This window comes from Chrysemys picta, chromosome 1 (assembly GCF_011386835.1).
Source record: "Chrysemys picta bellii isolate R12L10 chromosome 1, ASM1138683v2, whole genome shotgun sequence".
NCBI lineage: Eukaryota > Metazoa > Chordata > Testudines > Emydidae > Chrysemys > Chrysemys picta.
The window spans coordinates 247,616,205-247,642,631 of record NC_088791.1 but is presented as its reverse complement, the minus strand read 5'-3'; the positions used below and the strand labels follow the sequence as shown (position 1 = coordinate 247,642,631).

Here is a 26,427-nt window from a genome sequence, read left to right as displayed (position 1 = left end):
ATGGGCACAGAAGGAGACGATAAAAAGCACAGCTGTACAGTTTGTGCTTTGCTTGCTTTATTCTTCTGGCATCAAAGCGAAAACTAACGTGAAAGTGAGGCTTTTCGGTGGGAGGGGCAGTGGTCAAACATTTGAAGGAACAGGACATCACAGTCACCTCTTGGTGACTTACTTTAATTCACAGCCCTAAAGAACATAATTTCCAGTATAGGTACAGAACTCCTTAAATATTATTCTTACATACATTTCAGAATGTCATGATCACTAGTGTGTTACTGGCTCTCAGGAGAGACCTCACATGCCACATTTTAGTGAATTGTTATGCATATTACTGATCCCCCTGTAAAATTCTGTGCACCTCATGTGCCCTCTCCCAGTTGGTATCAAGAGGTTCCTGGATCACATCTGCACAATGTGTTAGTTCTCACATAAGGGATGTAAATTCCAGTTGCACACTAACTGGCCCAATGTGAACCCTGCTGATGTGCACTAAAAGTTAATGTACAATCAAACAGTACTACTATATTAACACCAACTAGGAAACTTTTAGTGTGCACCAGCAGGGTCCACACAGGCAAGTTAGTGCACAACACTCTACTGTGCACTAGAATTTACACCGCTTTGGTATGGACCAAAGCACCATTTGGTATGGACCAAAGCACCAGTTGCAACCAGTTTGTTTGTTTGTTTTGGCTGCGCCCCCAAAACCATCTTAAAAACATCTTTTCATCCTGGAAAGGTACCCTGACAATCCTTGCATGACTAAATACTGGTCTGAATGAAGAAAGTTGGGATTTTGCCATTGACATTGATGGGACCAGGGTTTGGGCATTTGAGCATGCAGCTTTGGACTGTACTGAGGGGTTCTGTCTCTACTAAACTTACAATCATTTCAGAGATCCATGTTATAACATAGTTTGGTCCAGCCCAGAGCTCAGTGTGGCTGGGATACACAGCAGAGCTATGCAACTGTTGAAACTTTAAATGCAGATTTATTTTTCTTAACCTTTGTGTTTTCTTTAAAACGATAACTTTCTGTTAATACTAACTTTAATAGGGCAATTCAGATATTATGATGTAACTTTTAATAGTGCTAATTTTAAATAGTTTGTTCTGCAAACCCATCTTCTTGTTAAACGTTTCTGCCTGACAAATTACAGGTATTTGTGTGTGGATCTTGTGCTGCTGTGAATACTGCAGCTTTCTGGAATGTGTCACCAAATGAAGTAGCTGAATATTCTAATTTAGCTTTCAAGATTGACAGTTGGCTGAACAATCTAGAACATGCAGTGCTACTTGTGTGTGTCACAAAGATCAGCAGACTAACCTGTATTCTTGGGGATGGGGATGTGTTTCAGGTGTAACAGGTGATCCAGGATCACCAGGTGTTCCTGGGCTTGCAGGAGACCCAGGGTACCAAGGAGATCCCGGCCTTCCTGGTCTTCCTGGATCGTCAGATGGTTTTCCTGGTAATATTCTGATATTTCATTATCTAAATATTGACTCACAACAATCCGCCGTGCTCCTATTTTAGTCAGAATTATTTTGGGAACAGGGGCAGGAATACATATGGAGCACGGGGTACTGAAAGAGGCAGTGTGGTATAGTGGATAAGGAACTGAACTGGTAATCAGGAGACCTGGATTCCATTCCGGTTTCTGCCACTGACTTCTGGTGCGACTTTGGGCAAGTCACTTGCAAACAGGGGTAATGATACCAACCACCTTGGTAACATGCTTTGAATTGCTCAGATGAAAAGTGGTATTATCACTATATTCAGAATACCTGCATTGTTTCCTCACATGGTGGAAGTAGTTATGCCTACTTTCCCTCTATAACCTAGCACGCCTAGCCTCTTAATCTGAGAGCATGTTTGAGAGATCATTCTCAATTTCTTGGGTGATGTGTTCCCATTTCAGATGGCTCTGAAAGAAGAGGTTTACGTGGAGAAACGGGTGCCAAAGGTTTTAGTGGAGAACCAGGTTTTCCAGCAACTCAGCCAGGCCCACCAGGTAGTGATGGTAAACCAGGACTTCAAGGATTCCAGGGCCCACCTGGTCCTCCAGGAACTGCAGGTAAGTGGCTAGAGATGCTGCCAGGCCGTAAGGTCTTTGGAAAATGAACAGGTTTAATTTTAGGGAATCAGAAATGTTGTTGTTTGATCATTTTCTAACAAGGCTGCTGGCATGTCAAGTTAATAGGTCAGATTGGGAGAGGAATGGGCATTCAATGATAGAAGCAGAGTGTGGAGGAGAGTAAGTGATTATATGCACGTGGGCAGGAGGGAGGGTGCCAAAAGGACAAAGAAACACAGGAAGAAAGATGTGTTCACCTGATTTTTCAAACATTCATAACAAACCCTGGAACACACATCTGGTTGGTTTGTTTTGTGTTTTTTCTCAGGGTTTGGATTTTTCAGCAGAGAAATTTTGCATAGCTCAAGTTTTGAGCAACAGGCATCCACCATTGCTAAGGTTCCTTTTGTTCCTGATGTATTTTAAATAGTTGTGTCCATAGTTAAGTATGAAGGTGGCAAACATGAGCCATTGGTCTAGCTCTGCATTGGACAGGAAGGGGTGCAGCCTTCTGGCCGGCCAAAGGTTTTAAAAAATGCTGACGCTGATCATTATTTAGTTGTCTAGGAGCAGTGAGGAATCCAATAGAGGACCCTGGGACTTTCAGCCACAATCACAGAGCTGATTCCTTTGATGAAAAGCAAACTGCTAGCTCCATCTACCTTCTTGATATTTCCTTTTTTCTATCAACGTCACTTCTTCCATGCCTGGGTTACATTTTAGCTAGCAGCTGTTCATCCAGGCGCTATTCACTCAGGTACTGGGACAGGTTTGTCAGGGTTCTGGATATCATTTAGATATTGCTGGTCAGTGGAGCTGGAACAATTTTTATAGTGGGGGTGCTGAAGGGAGAAGCCATGTCTTTGGGTTGTTGTTACTACTTCAAGCCAAGGAGTGCACCAGTACACCCAGTTCCAGCACCTATGTTACTGGTTCTATGTTGAAAACAGTAGTATCTCACCATATTCTCAAACTTCTGTACTGGTGACCCCTTTCACACAGCAAGCCTCTGAGTGCGACCCCCCCCCTCATAAATTAAAACACTTTTTTATATATTTAACACCATTATAAATGCTGGAGGCAAAGCGGGGTTTGGGGTGGAGGCTGACAGCTCGCGACCCCCCGTGTAATAACCTCGTGACCCCCTGAGGGGTCCCGACCCCCAGTTTGAGAACCCCTACTCTAGAGGTCTTATGTATACACTGACCATGAAGAATTTGTGATTTCTCGTTGTGAAGACGTCAGGGAAAAGGTGCCTGTTTTAACTCTTTGTGATCTACCTGAGAAGAATGGTCTAAGACAGTTGATTTCAATTCTGTCCAATCCCACTATGTCTCTGCTTAATGAGCAGTATCTAATGATCAATCATGTTGAAAGATAACCATGCTAATACTGCTAGATGTTTTGGTATCTCTCCATGGCTAAAAGAAAATAATCCAGCAGTCCGGTCTAGGATGTGAACATAAAAACATGGCTTTAAATATTTTTTTTAACTTTCACTGATGAAAGGATTGTGGACTAGATCCTGGCTTGTGATACAGTAGACCATTTCACATAGGTACTATAAAACTGTCCTAAGTAGTCTGCTGAGTGTTCCCCTAACATGGAATAGCTACTTCATCAAAGCATCCTCACCCCCAAAATAGGAGGAGGGTCTGGAATGCTGGTAGGGCCAGAGTGTGATGTCCTCTCAGCCAGCCAGTGAAATTTGGAGCAGTGTTGAAGCTGCTCCAAGTTATACCATGGGTTGAAACAGACCAAGGCAATCCCAGAGATTAGATGGGGGAGAATGTAAAGGATTATGAACCAGATAACTTAAAGTCACCTTTCCACTGAACCAAGCAAAACTCTGGCACAGCTGGGGACATAGGCTTATGGATTGACTGAATTTACAGAGTAAACCCATGCAGTAAATAGGCTGTCATTAATATACCATGGAATTGTAAATTTTAAGTATTTAGAAATGTTTTAGATGTACTATATTATGTCAAATGTGGTACAGCCAATACTGCATGTCAATAATACTGCAGTTATTTACTAACAGAATTGCAGTAGCATGTCTGAGCCTCAGAACCTATTGTACTCGGTGCTGTAAAAATACAGAACAAAAAGGCTGTCTCTGCCCCAAAGAGTTTACAGTCTAAGCATAAGATGAGAAAAAACAGGTAGATACAGACAGACAAGACAGCACAAGGAACCAGTGAGACAATACTGATCAATATAATAGGCAGGGGCCCCAGTACAACAGCTGCATAACCATTGTCAGGCTTTTTTATAGACATTGTGGCAAAGAATCTTAAGGAGGACAATGAGGTGGCTTTGTGGTTGCTTACAGGGTGCACACCCCAAGTGTGAGGGTTAGTTTTACATTTGTTGTGATGGGGAAGGGGGATGCAAAGCAATGAGCTAGCAAAATTATCATGTTTTGAATGGATACAAGCAAGGGCTGTGTTTAGGCTGAGTTTAAGCTGACAGATGGGCATCCCAGTGGCAATGTCACATAGACAAGCCAATACTTTTTAGTTTGGAAAGAAAAAGACCGATCTGGAGTGGAGAGGCACCTGAGAGTCATCAGCATAAAGTTGATGATTGAATTTGTGTTTGTGCATGAGATGGCCCTCTCCATCTTGTCCCTGGGCAAAGGAGGGAACTCTATGGAGGGAGAATAAGGAGGAATCTCCAAAGGACACGCTGAAGGAGCAGTTAGAGAGGTAGGAAGTGAACCAGGAGAGAACTGTGTCACGAGACCTGAGGAAAGACAGATTTCAAGAAAAGTATGGCCGATGGTGTCAAAGGCAGCTGACAGGTAAAGGATGATGAGAATAGAGTATCTGGTTAGGAAGAGGTCTTTAGAGACTTTGGTGAGAGCAGTTTCAGTGCAGTGCAAGAGGCAGAAGCCCAACTGGAGAGGGTCTAGGATGGAATAGGAGGAGAAGAATTCCAGACAGCAATTGTAAAATTATGTTCTATGACGGGGTGGGCAAACTTTTTGGCCTGAGGGCCACATCAGGAAACAGAAATTGTATGGCAGGCCATGAATGCTCACAAAATTGGGGTTGGGGTACGGGAGGGTGTGAGGGCTCTGCTTGGGGATGTGGGCTCTGGGGATGAGGAGTTTGGGATGTAAGAGGGTGCTTTGGGATGGGACCGAAGGGTTCGGAGGGCAGGAGGGGGATCAGGACTGGGGCGTGGGTCCAGGAAGGGGTGCAGGTTTTGGCTGGGGGTGCGGGCTCTGGGCTGGGGCTGTGGATGAGAGGTTTGGGCTACAGGAGGGTGCTCCGGACTGGGATCAAGGGGTTTGGAGAGTGGGAAGGGGATCAGGGCTGGGGCAGGGGGTTGGGGCGTGGGGAGAGGCTCAGGGGTGCAGGATCCGAGCGGCACTTACCTCAAGCGGTTCTTGAGACCCAAAGTAGAGAGGGAGGTGAGGGTGGGAGAAGGGATGGGGTTAAGGAGGAAGTCCAAGGTGGTGAAAAGATGGCTGGGACTGCAACTGCAGGACTCAGTTAGGTTTGAGAAATAGAGCTGCTTTGCTAGGAAAATGGCAGAACTGAAGAAGGAAAGAACAAACGTGCAGTGGAAGAAGTCAACCTGGTCTCGGGATTTCTGCCAGAGACACACTGCAGCAAAAGAGCAGAAGCAGAGGAAGCGGGCGTTAGGGGTGAGCCTAGGCTGGGGATGGACAAGGCAGACACTGAGAGAGAGTGGCAAAAGAGAGTGAAAGAGTGGGAAAAATTGAGAGAATCAACAACCATATCAATGGAAGACAGAGCAGAGGAAAAGTCATTGACGTTGATAGTCTGGAAGTCATCAAAGAACCAGGTGGTCAGGCATGGTGGGGTGGGAGGGAAACAGGCAGTATCGAGAGAGACCAGTGATGGTCAGAGCAGGCCAGTTGAGCAATAGAGAGGTTAGCAAGCAGTGCTTGGAAAAGACCATGTCAAGTAAATGGCAATTTTGGTGAGTATGAGAGTTGAACCAGGGCTGCATATCAAATGAGAAGGCAAGGAAGGGTGAGGAGATGGGAGGCTAAGGGGGGGGGGGGGGGGAAATGAGTCACCAACATTGTAGTTGAAGTCACCAAGGAGGAGGGGGGACATTGTGAAGACAGAGAGCCAGGATTAAAAATCAGAAAGGAAGGGTGATGGGGAGGAGTTGGGTGGATGGTAGATGACAGGAACATGCAGGGAGAGAGAAGAGTCAGATGCAGTGGTGCTCAAAACAGGATAAAGAATGGAAAGGAGGGCAGGAAGGGTAAATATACACAACATTAATGCTATATTTCAAATGCATTAACCTCCATAGGCTATCTTTTTGGACTGAAGGGACGCCAGGGGGATCCAGGTGAGGCAGGCAGCCAAGGTTTCCCTGGGTTCCGAGGACAAAAAGGATTGAAAGGTAAGACGTTACAAATAGTGGGCCAAATCTGGAGGTCCTTATTCATCCAAAACGTTCGTTGTGCTCAGTGTGAGTTTTGCCTGAGCATGATCTGAACTAGGACTGCAGAATTTGACCTAGTGCTAACACAATAAGAAAAATATCTCATGGGGCTATTTCTTTTCCCCAAAAGCACTTTTTTAATATACTTGTGTCTTCATTAGGGATCAATCCTGGTCCCACTAACGTAAATTGGAGTTTTGTCATCAACTTCAACAGGGCCATGAACCCCAATGTATTAAAGTTATCTCGCCTACAATTTCTCATAATAAATTCTTCCAAATGTTTGTTTTCAATGAGCTTCTATGTTTTCCTCCCTCCCACATTTCTGCAGGTGAAACAGGGGACTGTAAATGTATTGAAAGTGAGGAAGCCAGACGGGGTCCTGCTGGTCTACCCGGTCCACCAGGTTTTCCAGGCCCAACTGGACTGCCTGGACGGAAAGGAGATGTTGGAGATCAAGGTCAGCATGGTCTTCCAGGTTTCTCTGGTGAAAATGTAAGTTATTTATCTCTTTAATCCATTTTTTTCAGAGACATACTAGACTTGTCAGGAAAAAGAATGTCCTTAAAATTGCTTGTTTTCACTGCAACTTTTCTTCAGTATTCATCATATTTTTGCTTTAAATACATTGCTCTACAGCCAAAATGCTTCTGAAATAAATGGAGTCAAACTTTACTAATACAAGAGACAAGCCAAGAAGTGCTGAGTAGACATTGAATAGGACTAAACTATGTACATAATAGTTTTTTGCCTTTTGTTTCATAATAAATTTTATTTATATAACCCTTTTGCTGATTTTTAAAGTGTTACATAAACAGGACAGGGGAAATATTATCATGTAAAGCAACCATAAACACATGAAAAGACCTAGGTTTACAATTTATGATTAAAACTCTACTATCTACACAATATACATAGACGTAAAATGTAAAAACTTAAATATCTTAGAAACAGTGGCCAATCAGTTGTTTTAATTGCCATATTTGAATTCAGCACATCAAAATACATAATAAATAGCACATTTTATCTCTGAAGCAGACGACTTCTCAAAAATTGTAGACCAGTGATATTGATGAAAAAACAAATGTTTTTCATGAAAATGGATTTTTTGGCAAATCAAATCATTGTTCATCAAAAAATGTTTCAAAGAATTTTTTTCAACCAACTCTAATAAATCCATTGCTAGCTGACAAGATGATGATAATGCCAGTAGGGGTGGGCTTTAATGTTGTTTCTAACAAAATACATGTGTCTAACTGCTGAATTGTGAGGATCTTATTTATGCTATATTATGTCTTCTTAAAAGCCACAAATCAATAATTTTGTACTGTTGATAAAATAACTACCTTACCAACAATCGTTTAAGAACATAACATAAGAACGGCCATACTGGGTCAGACCAAAGGTTCATCTAACCAAGTATCCTGTGTTCTGACTGGCCAGGTGCCCCAGAAGGAATGAACAGAACAGGTAATCATCAAGTGATCCATCCCCTGTCACCCATTCCCAGATTCTGGCAAACAGAGGCTAGGGACACCATCCCTGCCCATCCTGGCTAATAGCCATTGATGGACCTATCCTCCATGAATTTATCTAGTTCTTTTTTTAACCCTGTTATAGTCTTGGCCTTCACAACATCCTCTGGCAAAGAATTCCACAAGTTGACTGTGTGTTGTGTGAAGAAATACTTCCTTTTGTTTGTTTTAAACCTGCTGCCTATTCATTTCATTTGGTGACTTCTAGTTCTTGTGTTATGAGAAGGAGTAAACAACACTTCCTTATCTGTTTTAATAACCACTTCTGGATTACAGTGTTCTACATAGAATCAGAATTGGGCTTTGTGAACTGGATCCTCAATGAGACTGAGACTCTTGTTTTAGCAATGGATTTTTTGTAGAGCTGGTTAAAAATATAGTTTATTTTAACAAAAAAAATCAAAGAAAATGATAATTTTTCATTTGTATCTAATTTTTAATGGAATTTGTCAGGCTTTTGATAGAAAACTAAAACCCAACCAAAACTTTTTTTTGTTTTACAACAACTGAAAACAAAAATTTGGCTTGGTTATTGGTTGTCCTAAACAAAACATAACAAAATTGGCTTTTTTTTTAGTCTTCTTCAAAAAATTTCTTTATAAGAAAATTTCCACGCCTCAAAACATGTTTTTGACTAAAATATTTTCAACCAGTTATAGGAGTTTGCCCAAAGTTTTACAAATAATATTTCTCTTTTATAACTGAAGATCTTCAATAACTTTGGTCCAGACTTTACTTTCAGTTGCAACAAAGTCAGGAGTAACTCCGTAATTCATTGGACATATTCAGTCAATTATATTGAATGACCCTGAATTTGACCCAAAGTGACTGAAGATGTTGAGCATGAAAGAAAGAGAAACATTAGCTGTAAAACTTTGGGCAGGCACCTAACTCTAAAATACATTATATACAATCTTTCAAAGCAAAAAATAGAAAAGCTAAAATCACTTCACTAATATAGAGCAGTTACTCCAGACTTACAACCATTTAACTGAGGTCAGAATTTGGCCTCACATTAGATTCCAGAGCTTCCTTTGCCTTTAAAAAAGAACATCTGAAATACACATCTCTACACTGGTATCTAAGGGCTTGTCTGTACAAATGCTTAGTTCTTGGCAAGCTAGGGTCTAAATCTACCCTGTACTAACTTTCCACACATTAAGTATCCAGGTGGACCCTGCTGCCATGCTCTAAAGTTCCATAGTGCACTTTGATCTATTCCCATTTGAAAGTGGGGTAGATCTAAGCACACTATGGAACTTCTAGGGTAGCATGGGGTAGATTTAGACGAGAGCTTGCCATGAACTAAGTGTTTGTGTAGACAAGCCCTAAGACATCACTTTGCTGACCATACATTTAAATGAAGCTTGTAAATATTAGTTGACAAATCAACTTCTATATATCATAGATTTGGTCTACACAAGACTTTATGGAAGTGTGAATCTGTACGTTTCACATATTCAGCAACAGAGAAATAGTTTCCATGTGTACTTTGGAGCCAAGAACAACTTGGCTTCATTTCATACCGAAGGACAACTACACAAAGAGACAGAACTAGGGCTGCAAAAGGGTACTATGCTCTAGTAATGGATTTGGAGCATGAGTCTTCTAAGCAAAATTAAAATGGAACGACAATTTACTTCTTATTCTGTGTACCATGGCACAAAGTCCCCGGGGCTGAAATCGCCATAGCCACCATGCTGGATGAACTTCCTTGGGATGGGCTTTGGTGCCCAGACCATTGAATTGCAGCTTCAGATGGGTACCAGGATGGTGTTGACTCCTGACCTGATCTTGGAAGGCCCTATAGTTTAGGGTAAAATAGAATCTAGCTGCTAAGCATGCTTATAGAAATAAGAATGGAAGTTGTTGAAGTCGTAACGGCAAGTATTTAATAATATATTTATTAAAAATAGACTTGGTTACAGGACTTAAGGAATTTAAGTGTTAAAAGCTTAGAGTGAGGCCTAGTAGAAGTTGGCAGTGGGTATAAGATAGCACAAGTATCATGTGCTTGGCTGAAAGCTATAGAATGATACCAGCTTGAACTAAGGTTATATAAGTTAGCAGTACATATCTTGTGATAGTTTACCAGTGCATTTGGTGATAAACAGTAGCTGCCTGAATAAAGAACCTGTTATTTGTGACAGATGCACTTTGCACCCTAAATTAATCCTGGGCTCCAGTGGTTTTGTATTCAGGACAAAGGACCAGGAATCAGGAAATCTGGGTTTTATTCTCAGTTCTGCCACAGATTTTCTGTGTGACCTAAGGCAAGTCATTTAACCTCCCTATGCCTCAGTCTCCTCACCTGTTAAATGTGGAAGATAATACTTCTCTACATCACACAGGTGTTGTGAGGCCCTCACATAGTATGATGCTGAGCAGAAGAAAAATGCCCAGAAATAAATAAAAATAAATTCTGAGTTTTGTTTTCCTACTCCAGGAATTGCTTGCAGAATTTACCTTACTTCCCACTATAAGTAATATGGCGTATTCCCTCAGTAGACTTTGCCCCTCCATTGGAGTCCCTGGCAGTTGTAAAGCTGCCATTATCCCTCAGAATCCTGCATATAATGTAGATAGTGGTATTTCCACCTACTCTCCTTCTTGATGAAGCCTCCCTGGGGTTATGGGGCCCAGCACATGTACATGGCACCTCCCTGCACCAGCAGGAACAAATCTGGACCACTATTACACCTCTACCCCGATATAACGCTGTCCTCAGGAGCCAGTATAGTATGGTGTATGAATAAGAAGGAGTTTGTTATATTATTTGGTCAGAAATCTAACAGAAATACTTCAATAGTTTCCTTTCAGATATTTAAAGAAAGTTTACAAATTTGGCACTATTAGCTAGTAAAACCTTAACTTTTTTGAGTGAGGGGAAAGAACATATTACTTACACATACCATGCGTTGTGTCTTTCCTCGGGTCGGTCCCAATCAAACCTACTCCATTAATTGACCAGAGATGAGAGAGAAGCTTGAATCCGCCCTCTGCTCCTCATCAGGGCATAAATATTGATCCTCTGCAGCTCTCTGACCCCCTCCTGGTCTGGGATCTTGGCACCCAACTAGAGGTTCCCCTCAATTATTTGGTGCCGTTGCTAGACTGCAAGGCTAGCACTTTTTGTGTGTAAGGGGAAGGGAGAGGAAGATCTGTCATTTCTTATTTCTCACTGTATATCAAAAACAAATATTTTACTTCATTACATGAACTCTCCTTTGTTACAATTAGATGCGGCTCACCATGTTTCCAAGTACACCTCTACCTCGATATAACGCTGTCCTCGGGAGCCAAAAAATCTTACCACGTTATAGGTGAAACCGTGTTATATCGAACTTGCTTTGATCCGCCGGAATGCGCAGCCCCGCCCCCCTGGAGCACTGCTTTATCGCATTATATCCGAATTCGTGTTATATCAGGTCGCGTTATATCGGGGTAGAGGTGTATTTTATATACTCCCATAGGAGTTCATGGCATCTTACAGACATATAAGAGGACAAGTTCCTTGTTACAAGGAGCTTACTATCTAAAGTAGAGAGACAACACACTGATTAAGGATCAAGCACAAGAATGGGAACACCAGGTTGAAAATCATTAATAGAAAGAGATGTTAAAGAAGTAAGTTTTGAGGAGCTTTTTGAAGAACAACAGAGGGTCACTTGGCACACAGGTTTACTTTTAACTATCGCTTTTCCATGTGTTTCCTAAATAAAGTTCTGATTAACTTTATTTAAAATGGATATCAACAGGGAATTCATGGTGCAGTTGGATTGCCTGGGCCAAAAGGGGAGAAAGGAGATTCTAGATATGTTACAACGAAAGGTAAAGCAAGCAATCTACTTCCCTTGCAATTTGCAAATTATATATGTAAGCCTTTTGTCCAATGCAGGAGTAATTTCACATTGAGAGCACTTCTTTAGGTACCAAAGGAGACCCTGGAGGTCCTGGACTATCTGGCATTAAAGGTGAAGATGGGTTTCCAGGAAAAGATGGTATAGATGGCTTACCAGGGCTTCCTGGCCTTCCAGTAAGTAACAACTATATCCAATATTTGCCTACCATATTTAATTACAGACTTCTTTAGTTCAGCATCTCATAACCGAGCTGTCCTCCATACCTACATCATAAATTCTTATCCTATCTTCACTGGTTGCTGATGCATTCAATTATCAGATTTAGATGTTATATTAATTAAAATATTAATTATTTTCCATTCTTTTCCCATTTTATTTAAGCAAATTAATACCAGTTTATATTCCAGACATGTCAGTTTGCTCCATCAATGATTTATTATTTGTTTTCCCTCCTTTTAAACTTACATGAAGTTCTTTCACACTGAATATCTCTTAAGAGCTACATGGTCATCAAATGAAGTTATGGAGAGGCAAAAATTAATCGCAGATCAGCTGCCTGACAGTGCATATTATGCTTGCACTAGGGTGATGCATCCTGAAATCATAAAGTCATCACATATTGACATAGCAGTGGGCTCAGACATCATAACTAGAAACGGGCCAGACCCAGAACATCAAATCTGAATGCCAATGATTGTTGTCATCAGTCAAATCTAAATCTGAAAAGGACCTATTTTCTGGTTCATTGTGACACCAATCTTGAAAGAACAGTTATTCTCATGTAATTTTGGCTCAAGATGGCAGAAATGTCATTAGAACAGCAGATTAAGAAATATCTGTCATTTTGTAACAAAATCATATGAAAGCTCTCAAGGTTTCAGAACTGTTGTAACATGAGCCCCAGCCTAAATCTAATTTGGGTTCAAACACCAGGCCTGACCCATTTCTGATTGTAATGATTCCTCTCCACAGCTAATTACTCTTTCTCTAAAACGCCATTTGACACTTTCTACACTCTCCTGCCTTTGCTGCCCTAGTCGTTCTGTCTTCAAGAAAGGGGTCATGCTGTTTCTTCTCCCTCCCATTTCTCCTTACTTGATTGCTTGGGGAGATGTGAAACGATGTTGCTCACACTCTGATCAACTTACACAATGCTACCTGGCCTGCCACACATTTCTCAGCAGAGTAAGCAGGTCTCCGATCGATCCCACAGACTCTCCAAAAGTCACATTCAGCTTTACAGCCACAGGTGGTGTGTGACTGGTTCACATAGCCCAAATGATGTGCATTCACCGGCCTTAGCCCTCTCTGGTGGAATGTTCTGTCAATGGATGTTTGTTTCATTGGTACCATCCCTGGTTATACATCTTGGGACGGGTTCGGTCACAGAGACCTCGGGACTGTGACCTGATGTGCTGAAATTACCTCTGAGCCCGTTTTCCCTGCCAGCTTGGGACTTCCAGAACCCTGCCTTGTTGAGCCAGACGTGCTAGTCTGCTGCAACACAAACCCAGGGTTTGGGCCACACCCCCAAAGCTGCAGACTTAACTGAAAACAGTTCAGCAGGTTACCTGTCTCCTGCACCCAGCTCCCAATGGGATCCAAACTCCAAATAAATCTGTTTTACTCTGTATAAAGCTTATATAGGGTAAATTCATAAATTGTTTGCCCTCTATATCACTGATAGAGAGATATGCACAGCTGTTTGCTCTCCTAGGTATTAATCATTTACTTTGGGTTTATTAAAAAACAAAAGTGATTTTATTAAGTATAAAAGTAGGATATAAGTGGTTTCAAGTAATAACAGACAGAACAAAGTAAGTCACCAAGCAAAATAAAGCAAAAACACGCAAGTCTAAGCCTAATACATTAAGAAATTGAATACAGGTAATATCTCACCCTCAGAGATGTTCCAATAAGCTTCTTTCACAGACTAGACTCCTTCCTAGTCTGGGCCCAATCCTTTCCCCGGTACAGATATCTCAGGTGGAAAGCAGGGGTTTTCTCATGACTGGCCTCCTCCTTCATCCTGCTCCGCCCCCTTTTATAGTTTTGGCACAAGGCAGGAATCTCTTGTCTCGCTCGGTCCCCACCCCATCTTCTAAATGGAAAAATACCAGCTTTAAGATGGATTTCATTATCAGGTGACATGGTCACATGTCACTGTAAAACCCCTAGTCTCCATTCCCCATGGGCTGGCCCACACGTACACAGGAAGGCTTTCAAGTAACTAAGGCCATTTACAACTGATTGTTTCTGGAGCACCCTTAATGGCCTCCATTTAATATGTTTACAACAGTGATACAAGTTTATATCTTATTCTCCTAACTCCAGATATAGAAATAATACATGCAAACAAATAGGATGAACACACTTAGTAGATTACAAGCTTTCTAATGACACCATACAAGGGGTATTTAGTATAAAGCATATTCCAATTATGTCATATTCATAAGCATACTTCCATAAAGCATATGGAGTGCAGTGTCACACATCTAAGTTAACATGTTACCTTATTATGTTAAAGGTTTTTTGCTGATGTCACCCTTGTAAATGGCCATGATACATGGAAACATCTACCAATTACTGATCATAAGAAAAAGTGTTTAATTGTTTGGGTGAGGTTTATTTTTATGCAAAGTCAAAGTGCCCATCTCTGTATATTTAATCTGTTTTCCCATAGGGTGATGGTGTAAGAGGTTCACCAGGTGACCCTGGTTATCCAGGACTACAAGGTGAAAAGGGCTTTCTCGGAGAGATTGGTCTGCCAGGTGCAGGCTTACCTGGCCCGAAAGGATACCGTGGCCCTCCAGGTGACTTTGGAACATATGGAAATCCAGGGTTTCAAGGTCCCCCAGGTCCTCCAGGTGCTCCTGCCCAATTAGGTATGTGTGATCACATGTCTCTTATGTTAAAGTCATTAGGGATCATATGCAAAACATCATGTAAATCTACTCACTGACAAGGCAGTATAGTATAGTGTATGAATAAGAAGGAGTTTGTTATATTGTTTGGTCAGAAATCTAACAGAAATACTTCAATAGTTTCCTTTCAGATATTTAAAGAAAGTTTACAAATTTGGCACTATTAGCTAGTAAAACCTTAACTTTTTTGAGTGAGGGGAAAGAACATATTACTTACACATACCATGCGTTGTGGCTGTCTTTCCTCAGGTCGGTCCCAATCAAACCTACTCCATTAATTGACCAGAGATAAGAGAGAAGCTTGAACCCGCCCTCTGCTCCTCATCAGGGCATAAATATTGATCCTTTGCAGCTCTCTGATCCCCTCCTGGTCTGGGATCTTGGCACCCAACCAGAGGTTCCCCTCAATTATTTGGTGCTGTTGCTAGACTGCAAGGCTAGCACTTTTTGTGTGTAAGGGGAAGGGAGAGGAAGATCTGTTATTTCTTATTTCTCACTGTATATCAAAAACAAATATTTTACTTCATTACATGAACTCTCCTTTGTTACAATTAGATGCGGCTCACCATGTTTCCAAGTACACCTCTACCTCGATATAACGCTGTCCTCGGGAGCCAAAAAATCTGACCATGTTTTAGGTGAAACCACGTTATATCAAACTTGCTTTGATCCGCCAGAGTGCATAGCCCCGCCCCCCTGGAGCACTGCTTTATCGTGTTATATACGAATTCGTGTTATATCAGGTCGCATTATATCGGGGTAGAGGTGTATTTTAAAACGAGTGGCTGCCTTTTCATTCTTTAATTTATGAGGATTATCCAGTGCACAATAATTTAGACACAGTACATCAACTGATGCTGTAATAGACATCTGCAGTTAGAACTGAAAAGTTTGGGTTTTGTATTTTTTAACATTTTGTTTAAAATGCTAAGAGACTATCTTGCTTGTTTCTCTTTTCTCATACTTCCCTGGTAGATTGTAACCAAATTACTGAAGATCTTTCTAGGGGAGATGGCATCGAGACAGTTTCGTCAGGTATAGTACAGAAATAAGATGGCTTGGAAACATTTTAATATTTAGATCTATGGGGAACCTACAACATGACAGTGTGCTTATTGATTCCTGGTGACTAATTTTGATGTTGCCATTTCTTGGCGATAGCTCCATCTGTAAACTGCTTAATATTCAGGTCACAAATAATGACACTTTTGCTATACAACAAACCAGTAATTTGATCGTATCATGTGTTTTTACATTAATGGCGTTTCACCTCTGCAAATCAAAAATTATTTGGTTCATTACTCCCTTGAGTTTATTGTGATTAAAAAAACAATTATCACGTGGCTTGTAATAACTATCTGAAATTACAAATAACAACAGAAATTAGATTCCAAAGAGATTTCACAAGTACAATGTAGCAAACCATTTGTGAGAAGTACTCTATGTTTAGGTAAAAAGTATCAGTGCAATTTGGTATTTAAAGGAACAAGTACTCTAGTTTTCACCTGCAACTGAATTCATTTGTTTGATTTTAAATTGACTCCAGAAAAAAAGTGAGCTGCCATTTTGAAAATTTGGCCATACAAGTGTTGTAATAACGTCTGATCTCTTCACTATTAGCACAGCAAAGGTTCCAATGAAATAAAATGAACAACTTTTCTTAATTCATTGTCAGCATGAGCTATGCTGCACATTGCTATATAAAAATGATTAAATAAAACTTTTGATTTTTATCGTTTTACTAATGGAAATAATTGCTAGATTTAATCATAGTAAGGTTATCGTAAGTCACAAAAACAATGAGAGATACAGCAGATGAGTATGTGGAACTCCACTGATAATGTTTATTTGTAGGGGCAGAATGCGTGAGAGCACCGAAAGGATCCCCAGGAAAGCCAGGATTGCCAGGAGCTATAGGTAATGTTGTGCCTTTACTTTTGAAACATTTCTTTACCTTACATACTACATTTGGAATTAGCTTTTGCTAAACCTGAATGTAGTTGTGCCCTTAGACTAAATATATTTTAGAAATGAGAATAAAGGAGACTTTTAAGTTAAAATTTAGGGGTGGGGTGAGATAGACAAAGGAAAATAGATACAAAGTGTATGATACGTAATGGCTGCACTACACGAATTAATCCTCTTCTCACTCATGAATTTCAATTCTGTAACAAAATCAGCCACCAACAATGGTTTTCTCTATAAACAGTCATTACATTTAGTCACAAATCCACACTGTTTGTGAATATCGTCTGGCACCCAGGTATAAGGAGTCAGTTGGGGTTTTAAGCAGTTGTCTTTTAATAGTGTGGCAAAAATCAAAATAAACACGCCAGATGATATATGCCTTCTATAGTAGAATAGATATTGGAGATGGAACAGTCTTCTATTAGATCACCCAGTTCATCCTTCTCTCCATGCAGCCTCCTCATCAATGCCATGTTTCTTTCAACTGTACCATATGCCTTTAAAAAAATCAGTGGAGTTTCACAGTTTAATAAAACCACGAAGGGCTGGATTTTGCCCTGGTTCTATGCGGTGCATAGGAGAGTACTGAGGAGCTATCATCCCCACCCCACCCCTACACCCTTCACTCCCTAAGGAGCTGTGCAGGAACCTCGTGGATTGACGCTTCTGAGGCGGTGGGGAGAGCAGTGGCTGCTCCCCACTAGATACTCCCCACATCAGGAGCCAGTGGGCAAACAGAGGTGGGGTGGGGTTAAAGCCTGGCTGGACACATTACAGGGAGTATGCTAATTCCTAGAAGGGGTGTAATAAATTACTAGCCCTTGGAGCAAGTGGATGTAGTGGAGGAATTGTCACAATGCCTTCTGAGTGTTCCTCCTGGGGTCATATAATTATACACAGTCTCTTAAACAGGGCTGGGCCTAAAGTCTCAATGGAACTCTAAATAAGTAGGCCCAGATCATCTGATGCAGTGGGGTTGCATTGCTCAGCACTCCCAGCAATTTTTGTTTCCAAAACTGGTCTATCCAATCCTAGGAGGATTGCCTCAGTGCTTTTTCTTTTTTGGGGCGGGGGGTGGGGTGGGCCAGCGGAAGGCACAGTCTGGGACTTTCCAAACCCTGCTGATCCATAGCCGCTGTATTTAACTCCCTAGAACATTGGTAACTGACATAACTTAAAGCAGCCTTTAGTATTAGGGGAGCTTGAAGTCCATCTTTGCAGCCTTCCCTAACTGTGCCTTGCATTTTTTGGCCACAGCTCTGGCCAAAGATCTGGGCTGCAGTGTTTAAGGTCAAATTTTCCTTTTAAATTAAATATAAAGTGTATTGTTGTTGTTATGGTTTAAGTAATGACTCATTCATATTTCTTAATGGGATTTGCTATTTTTATCTCTTGTTACTGCAGCATGTTGAATAATTCAGATTTACATTTCTGTATTTGACTATGGTACTTCGGCGTTGTAATCAGTGCTTCTGAAGGTGGTTTTTAATGTTGTGCAAGGTGATTTTCTCTGAAGTCTGTTACTCTTTAGGATGATTCAGTTCCTTTGTAATTTTATGTGAACTTTTCATTCTTCTTTCCAATGAATTTGAATGAAGTCAGATTTACTTCTTAATCACAATTCTTTCTAAACACAGATGCTTCCATGCCATCAGATTAATGTGTGTTTTATTTTAGGCATTGGTCTGTTGTTGTTGTAAACAACGCTCCTTATGTGTGTGTCCATCTGTTGGATAAACATCTTCATCAATTTTTACAGTTTGTGGTAATAGCAACACATTTGTTACAAAAATTACCATTAGCAAGAACAACAAATTCATTGCAAGTGTCCATTTACAATCATGTTTGTCATGCTACACCCTTGGCTCAATACCATTGGAGTTTGGGCATTTTAGGGTTAACCTGTGGCTTCCCTTTGCAAAATTCAGTTTTCTCTTTCCTCCTGTCCTCCAGGATCAAACCCTGATTTCTCTTGCTTAACAGAATTCACCGGCTAATGGGGTGGGCTCTCTGTGCTAACAGCTATTAGCAAGTCCTTCCTCTCTCTTCTTCATCAATTGGCATCTTTCAATAACTATAAGACCTTGCTACCATCCCCTCAGGCTCCAAAGGCAGGGAGGAAGAGAACCCTGCTGATCTGTGTCAATAAATGCTGTCTTCATGGCATTGTTTCTCTCAACCCCAAGGAATTTGAATATCGAACACTAAGAGGAGTAAATGTCCTGCTTTATTTTATACTTTTTCACAACCCACTGTTGCCGTAACTCTGTCCTTGTACCCCCTTAGTATTATACAAACTCACATTCATTTGTGCTCTCACCAAATTACCAATGTCTAATTTATGCTTTGTCACCTTTCATTATTGTCTTTTGGTTATAAGGTTTCCTGCCTTTTTTCAGCTAGGCTGTAACTGTGCCATGTACAATTAATGAACTGGTTCAGTGACCTATGCACCAATGACACAGTATTGCCAGAAAAGAGGCATCTTTGTAGTCTCACATCCTTAAGTCCTCTATTCCTATGAAATTCCTAACCCTGTATTAAACAGCCTGTCCTAAGTTCTGTCTTGAGGGCCCACGTAACTGTTCTTAAAAAAGGATACTCAAACTGCCTTCCCTATTTTCGCTTGCAACTGTACATTGAAATAGATTTGGCAATGCTTGGATTAAACTAAAACTGGGTTGTGAAATGAAACATATTTTCCTTACTATTGTTTGGTGCTAGATGTTAAAACTAGCTACCATAGTATAATCGGTTATTGAAATATGATATTTGTTGCCCTTTGCACCTGCTGTCTACTTTGTAGAGAGAGGCTTTTTATCTAGCACAACAATTAATGGATGGAAAACAAAACTAAATGTTAACAGTGCTATTTAGGTAACAGGCACATTTAAATTTTGCAGTTATACCTGCAATTCTAGTATTTTTCTTTAAATTAAGTGAATTTTCTGCTCAGAACATTGAGAGGCTGATGGCACAGTGCTGGCACTAGGAAGATGATATTCAGGCTGCACAGTTCTGACAGTGCTCCTTAATCCTGGCCTCTTTTTTAAATGGAACTTTCCACAAAACAAACAGCAATCATAAAACGATCTTGAATTTTAAAATCAGCAACCCTAGAAATAAAAAACCTTTAGCTATCAATAATAATCTCTTAGCAATAAATAAGGTAAAGTCGTTCTTCATCTAAGTAACATCATCCTATTTTGTCAGAGCTAGCAAATTAATGCAGAAAAACTACTGTGCAATGGAAGAGACAACAAAGTAAATTGCAATTCATAATGATAAATTTAAGGTGTAAAATATTTCAAAGCATATACATAAATTCCACTCAGGGCCGGCTCCAGGCACCAGCTTAACAAGCAGGTGCTTGGGGAGGCCAAGGAAGAGGGGCGGCACCTGCGGCAATTTGGGGGCAGCAGGTCTCTCACTCCCTCTGGTAGCAAAGGACCTGCCGCTGATCATGATCGCGGCTTTTTTTTTTTTTTTTTTTTTGGCTTGGGCGGCAGAAATGCTGGAGCCGACCCTGATTCCACTGAAGACAAAATGTGATAAAAGTTGATCCCTAAATCTTAAGATACATAATTATGATATTTATTAGCATATTTGTCTGCATTTATGCATATATTTACTTTCTGTGTTTGGATCTGATTTGTTGTTACTTTTTTATGCATACTTTAGGTGTAAAAGGTGCTAAAGGGATTCCAGGTGAACCAGGTCTCGATGGATTCCAAGGGCGAAAAGGTTCACAAGGTGATCCAGGTCGTGAAGGATTACCAGGTCCTCGAGGTATCGTGAAGTCACTAGCCGTTCTTTGAGTACTTTTGATCTGTTTTGCTGTAGTCATGGGAACCTCAACATGCTATTCCAGGTGTAAATATTAATTTGTCTTCCCTTCAGCATTCAGACAATAATATAACATCAACCTAAGATATCTTGTGAAGCCAAAAGTTTCTCTCATTGGAAAATGCGGTTTGTACTTACTTATGAAAGAATATCAATTTTCCTGTTTTCCAAGTTTCTCCTAGTGCAGAGGTATAAAGGTAATAGTAAAATATCAAAACACTAACTTTAAACAACGATACTTCAATAATGAGATATTTTCATACTCCAGGTGGAGCATATTCATACTTACACTTCTGAAACAAAATGCATAAGTGAGGAAAAGACACCTATGAATGCATCCATTTAACTCTTAGTAGCAGAAACACGAATTACATTGTACGCACCAAGACAAGAACATATATATCTCTAAGGTTCACAGTCCAGTAGCTGAATATGCACCCCACCCACAGGTCGCTGAATACATCCCCATTTGGAAGTAAAGTGTTTACAAGTGTATAGTACCTACAACACCTTTTACGTGTATTGTATTGAATATGCATCAAACACCTGGTTTTGTATTTATTAAATATAGTTTTATTTAGTTATTTTGGTTTCTTTGGGAATGTTGGTATGAGGGGCTTTTGGCAAGTCTGAGTGGTTGATGGTTAATATAGTTTTAAAACTAAACTACTGCATAATGCATCCTTTGGTGAGGGATACCTAAACACAGCTCAGAACAAATCCTGCCCCTACCTCTGAAGGTGAGAAGGGGCTCTGGCAGTGAAAACAACTCCGTTCAGCTGCCCGAGGAACAAGATTTGTGGGAGTGGCAGCCCTGGAGGTGCACTCCTCCTATGTTGCTAGGAATCCAATTCTGCAGGGCTTTCCTCCATAGCACACACATTGTGAAAGGGCAAGACAGGAGGGTCAAGTGGGGTGATGTGAATCCTCTTGTCCTCCTCACTAAGGTCCATGAAAGCTACTTGGAATTTCCTCATTGAAGATCTTCTTTTGGCCTATAACCTAGAGGGGAGGATTCTTACCCTGCTGCTGAGACAGACCGTGCTCAGCCAAGATAATCAGGCAGGAGAAAATGGGGACTGGAGTTTCCCCATAATACTCCACAAAAGTCATTTGCACCATTTTAGTCAAGCATTCACTCGAAAAAAAGACATAATGACAGGTTTTCACGTCGATGTGGTTTTAAAAATGTAAATCCTAATGTCATTCTCACTTATGCTCCTAAAACATGTATGTGCAGTTGAAAATCCCACCCATATTGCTTAGCAAACCAGATTTTTTGTTTACAATAACTGTTATTTCCCCATGGTAATAAGATGATGCGGGGTAAAATTTTCAAAAGTGCCCAAGTGACATAGCTTTCAGTGGGACTTAGGCTCCTAAGGGCTAGCTAGATTCACAAAGGGGACTTAAGCATTGCAATGCCAAACTCCTAGGCAGGGCCGGCTCTACTGTCTTTGCCACCCCAAGCAGCACACCGAATTGCCGCCGCGGATGATGGGGGCAGTCCGTGTGCCATTAGGGCAGCATGCGCATTTCCGCGGCAGCGGCAATTCGGTGGCAGCTTCTGTCTTCAGGCGGAAGACAGAAGCCGACGAATTGCCGCCGCGGGCAGCTGAACATAGAAGCTGCCACCAAATTGCCGCTGCGGAAACGTGCACACCACACTAACGGCACATGGACTGCCCTCGCCATCCGCGGCGGCAATTCGGCGTGCTGCTTGGGGCGGCAAAAACACACAGACTGCCGCCCCTTGCAGATTGCCTCCCCAAGCACCTGCTTAGAATGCTGGTGCCTGGAGCCGGCCCTGCTCCTAGGTGCCCTGCCACCCAGTGGAATTCACAGCCCTGAGTTAGGCACTTAGACACCCCATGAATTCTATGGGGAGAGTTAGGTGCCTAAGAAAGGGATTCACAGAAGCCCCAAACTGAGCTGGGAGTTGCCTAAGCTGGACAATGCAGAGGAAAGGGGTGCGACTTAGGGCCACATCCACAAAAGTACTGGTCAGCCTTTTCTCAGGAGAAGAACAGAGAGGGAGACATCCCCTCACCCTCTTATAGCCGATGGCCCAGTTATTAGGGCACTCAGCTGGGATCAGTTTTCAAACCCCCACTGTGCCTGATTTAGAGCAGGGACTTGAATGCAGATCTCCCACAATCACACTGCTAGGTGGTATTTTGGGTAGCTCTTTCTCAGGCTAGGTCTACACTGGGGGGGGCATCGATTTAAGATATGCAAATTCAGCTACGCGAATAGCGTAGCTGAATTCGACGTATCTGATCCGACTTACCCTGCTGTGAGGACGGTGGCAAATCGACCACCGCGGCTCCCCCGTCGACGGCGCTTATTCCTACCTGGGCTGGTGAAGTATGCGCGTCGATTCGGGGATCGATTGTCGCGTCCCGATGAGACGTGGTAATTCGATCCCCGAGAGATCGATTTCTACCCGCCGATCCAGGCGGGTAGTGAAGACAAGCCCTAAGTCTCTCCTGTTGAAGCTGCTACACTTTGTACAGATAATCAAATATTAATTGGGCCAGAGCAAGAAAGAAAAACTAAAAAAATAACTCGATAGCCCATTGGTCATGGCACTCCACGGGGCTGTGTGAGACCCAGGCTCAAGTCCGTGCTCGAATCAGGCAGAATAGGGATCAAATGTGGGTCCTTCCACCTCCCTGATAAGTGCCCTAGCCACTGGGCTATTGGACATTCTGGATGATGTGTTTGTAAGCCAGCCCAAAATATTTCACACCTGATCACCCTAGCTCTATTTTGGGTGGGCTTAGGCCTGCTCTAAGCATGCATACTGGATCAGGCCCTGCAGGCAAGCTAGGCAGGGAATGCCGCACTTGAGAATCTGGCTAGGACTTAGGCATGAGCAAAGCTGTAAGAAGCCCATTAGATGTAAGGTGGCATCAGGATACAGGTGGCTTTTTGCCTGCCCATGAGTGGAAACTTAAGAACCCGTAGGGATTTAGGCACCTACATAGTTAGGCAGCAGCTGAGGAGTGGTTTTGTGAATGTCAGTGGTGCCTAAATGCTGGATTTAGTTACCTAAAGAGGTAGATAGGTGCATAAGTTCCTTTGTGAATCTAGCCCCTAGGTCAATGAAGTGCTTTTATAAATGTACCCACTGTTCATATTTGACAGTTTATATACTCTATAATTGCTTTATATTTCAATAATGCAGACTTTCCTGCATTAGCATTCAGCAAAAAGTCTGTGGGATTAAACAAATTAAAATTATTTGATACAATATTTGACATTATTATGGTGCATCTGACACTTTTAATATCTAATACAATGTTTTGGTCATGGTTAGCCACATGGTGATAATCATTTTGCCTCTAGGTTTTACTGGACCCCGGGGAGATGGAGGCCCACCAGGTCTACCAGGGCTACCGGGGAATCCAGGCAGTGCAGGAAAACCAGGTGCCCCAGGGCCTATAGGACCAAAAGGAATTGCAGGTGAAGTTTTAGGAGCAGCACCAGGCACCCCAGGGGATTTTGGACCATCTGGATTCCCAGGATTGAAAGGCCTACAAGGAGATCACGGAGTACCAGGAATTAGAGGTAAATGCTGTTTTAAATAAAGTAATGTTTCAGCAAAAGGAAAGGCATGAATGCAGCCAGATTTCAGCAAAGCTTTAATTGGAAGGGCTCTGTTTGTATGCAGAAGAGCTGCTGATCAGGTTAGCAGTACATCCAACTAATTCTTTTATCCCACAATCCTAAACTAGCTCCTATACCTTCCCTAGGTACCAAAAGACACAAGTGTCCCCTACCTAGCTGCCAAAACCTCTAGCTTCCCCCAGCAGCTTCTACAATGCCGCACACTGAAAACTCAGGACACAGTAAAATCAACTAAATTGTGATATCAAAAGGCCAGATACCTAACTTTACAAACTAAGTGAACTTAAAAGCAAAAAGGGTTTTCCCACCATAATCTTACAGCAGTCAGGCTGGATCTTTCAGCCAGGACTGGACTCCTCCCCAAGTTCATTGATGTTTCCTTTGTCTTTCAAACGTTGTTGCTGCTGTGAGTGGAGCGAGAGGTGATTCGGTGACCTCTGTTTCTCATTCTTTTATCCTCCTCCCCTCTTGGAGGATTATCTCAGCTGGGTTTCAGGTGACAGCCAGTCTGTTTACAAGGAAACCCCCAGCTGTGTCTTTGCCAATATATAAAGTTCTCACCCCTACCCTTCTTCCTGCCAAAGAATGGCTGCTTAGCCAGGTGATAGTTCATAATGGTCCATTTGATTATGCTGATACCTGGCTGTGGTGTCAATGTGTCTTTTGTCTCTGAAGAACTTGGATCATGTTACAGCAATGTTATACAACAGAATCTTACAACTTTATACTATGTTGATATACATATTTTACCAGAACAATAATGTTCAGCAGATTATGCATTTTCAAATGATACCTCAAAAGGCATAGTTTATACAAAATTTATCATGGTCTTGTAAAAGTGGTGAACATGGGGTACAGTCTGTCACACTCTGGGTTTGAATTTACCTGAAGCTCTGACAGCATTTCCAGTCTGCGGCCACAGAGTGCCACATAATCAGGGGTTGCTGATGCCAAATTTGAGTTAATTTTAACACAGTACATATGCCTTAATAATGAGATATTGAGCTTTTTACTTCTATGTCACCAGTTCAAATTTGTCTTAGTTTAGTAGTGAACACAAGTCTTCACTCTTTCATGGCTTTTCAGAGTCCTATGGGAGAAAGAGTTGACAGTCTAAGCTCCCAGGTCTCCACATCACAGCAGAACCCCTTGCTGGTAAACTCAGCAGAAAGCACAGAACAGAATATGGAATTGGTGCTACCCACTTATCCCTCAGTGTCCAGCCACTTCAGATCAAGGTTAAGGCATGCTAGTTTGGCAGTTCGAAATGTATTGCTGCTAATCATTCAGTAGATACATATTTTATTTATTTATTTTATTTGTTTGTTTGTTTATGAATCCAGCTTTCACTGCTGTCAATTTTTTTGTGTTTTTTATTTTATAGAGCTCAAAAATCATGCTGAGCTTTTTACAGAAAACAAACAAAAAAGACATGGGCCCTGCTCCTCAGAGGCAGTTAGCTTCTTAGCTTCCATTGATTTCAATGGAAGTTAGAAGATTAAATATCTTTGAAGATCTGGGCCATGGTTCCCTCACAAAGAGCTAACACCTTAAATTTTGTGACAAGCTTTTCCAAGGCACAAATGCGAGTTAGGCACCCAACTCCCACTGACTTTCAGTAGCAGTTGGGCACTTCATGAGTGTCTGGGAAAGCATTCATGTAACTTTGCTGGGAGTGACTTTACATGTTAATGGCTGTGTGTGAGCCAAGCCTGGAGAGGCTGCTTTTCACAAGCAAAGCCGTGGAAAGGGCACCCTGGACTGGAGAGTTAAAGGGACACAGCGGTGGATGTCAGTGCTCCGCTGATGGCTTTTAATTATTTAACTATTTAAAATCATTTAAATTGTTAATGCTTCAGAGAAGAAATCTATCTCTTATTTATCTCGCAAATAAAACTCTCACTTTTGGGCCTGAATTTCCTCTCAGTAATACCAATGTAAAGCAAGAGTAACTCCATTTAAGTCTATTGAGTTACATGGATGTGTAACCAGAGTAAGTAAGAGAAAAGCAGGCACTGGAAACAGGCCCATTGTGTCTAAGTATGGTTTGTATCTCGTAACAATGACCACAGCATGAACCAAGGAGCCATTGTCAGACTGACTTTGTCCACTTCTGAAAATACATAAATGTTATTTTAGAAATTAT

General features: G+C 41.5%; 1 protein-coding gene across 2 annotated transcripts in view; it reads left to right on the top strand.

Annotated features, from left to right (window-relative positions):
- Positions 1 to 26,427, top strand: part of COL4A2 (collagen type IV alpha 2 chain) — a 217,452-nt gene that overhangs the window by 153,578 nt on the left and 37,447 nt on the right. For both annotated transcript variants that reach the window (XM_008166744.4, XM_065592194.1), the window contains 11 exons: positions 1,359 to 1,469; positions 1,920 to 2,075; positions 6,378 to 6,470; positions 6,844 to 7,007; positions 11,806 to 11,878; positions 11,977 to 12,083; positions 14,594 to 14,795; positions 15,810 to 15,869; positions 16,689 to 16,751; positions 20,484 to 20,591; positions 24,000 to 24,221. In XM_008166744.4, coding sequence (XP_008164966.2) covers positions 1,359 to 1,469; positions 1,920 to 2,075; positions 6,378 to 6,470; positions 6,844 to 7,007; positions 11,806 to 11,878; positions 11,977 to 12,083; positions 14,594 to 14,795; positions 15,810 to 15,869; positions 16,689 to 16,751; positions 20,484 to 20,591; positions 24,000 to 24,221 — 1,359 coding nt within the window. The remainder of the gene's footprint in view (positions 1 to 1,358; positions 1,470 to 1,919; positions 2,076 to 6,377; positions 6,471 to 6,843; positions 7,008 to 11,805; positions 11,879 to 11,976; positions 12,084 to 14,593; positions 14,796 to 15,809; positions 15,870 to 16,688; positions 16,752 to 20,483; positions 20,592 to 23,999; positions 24,222 to 26,427) is intronic.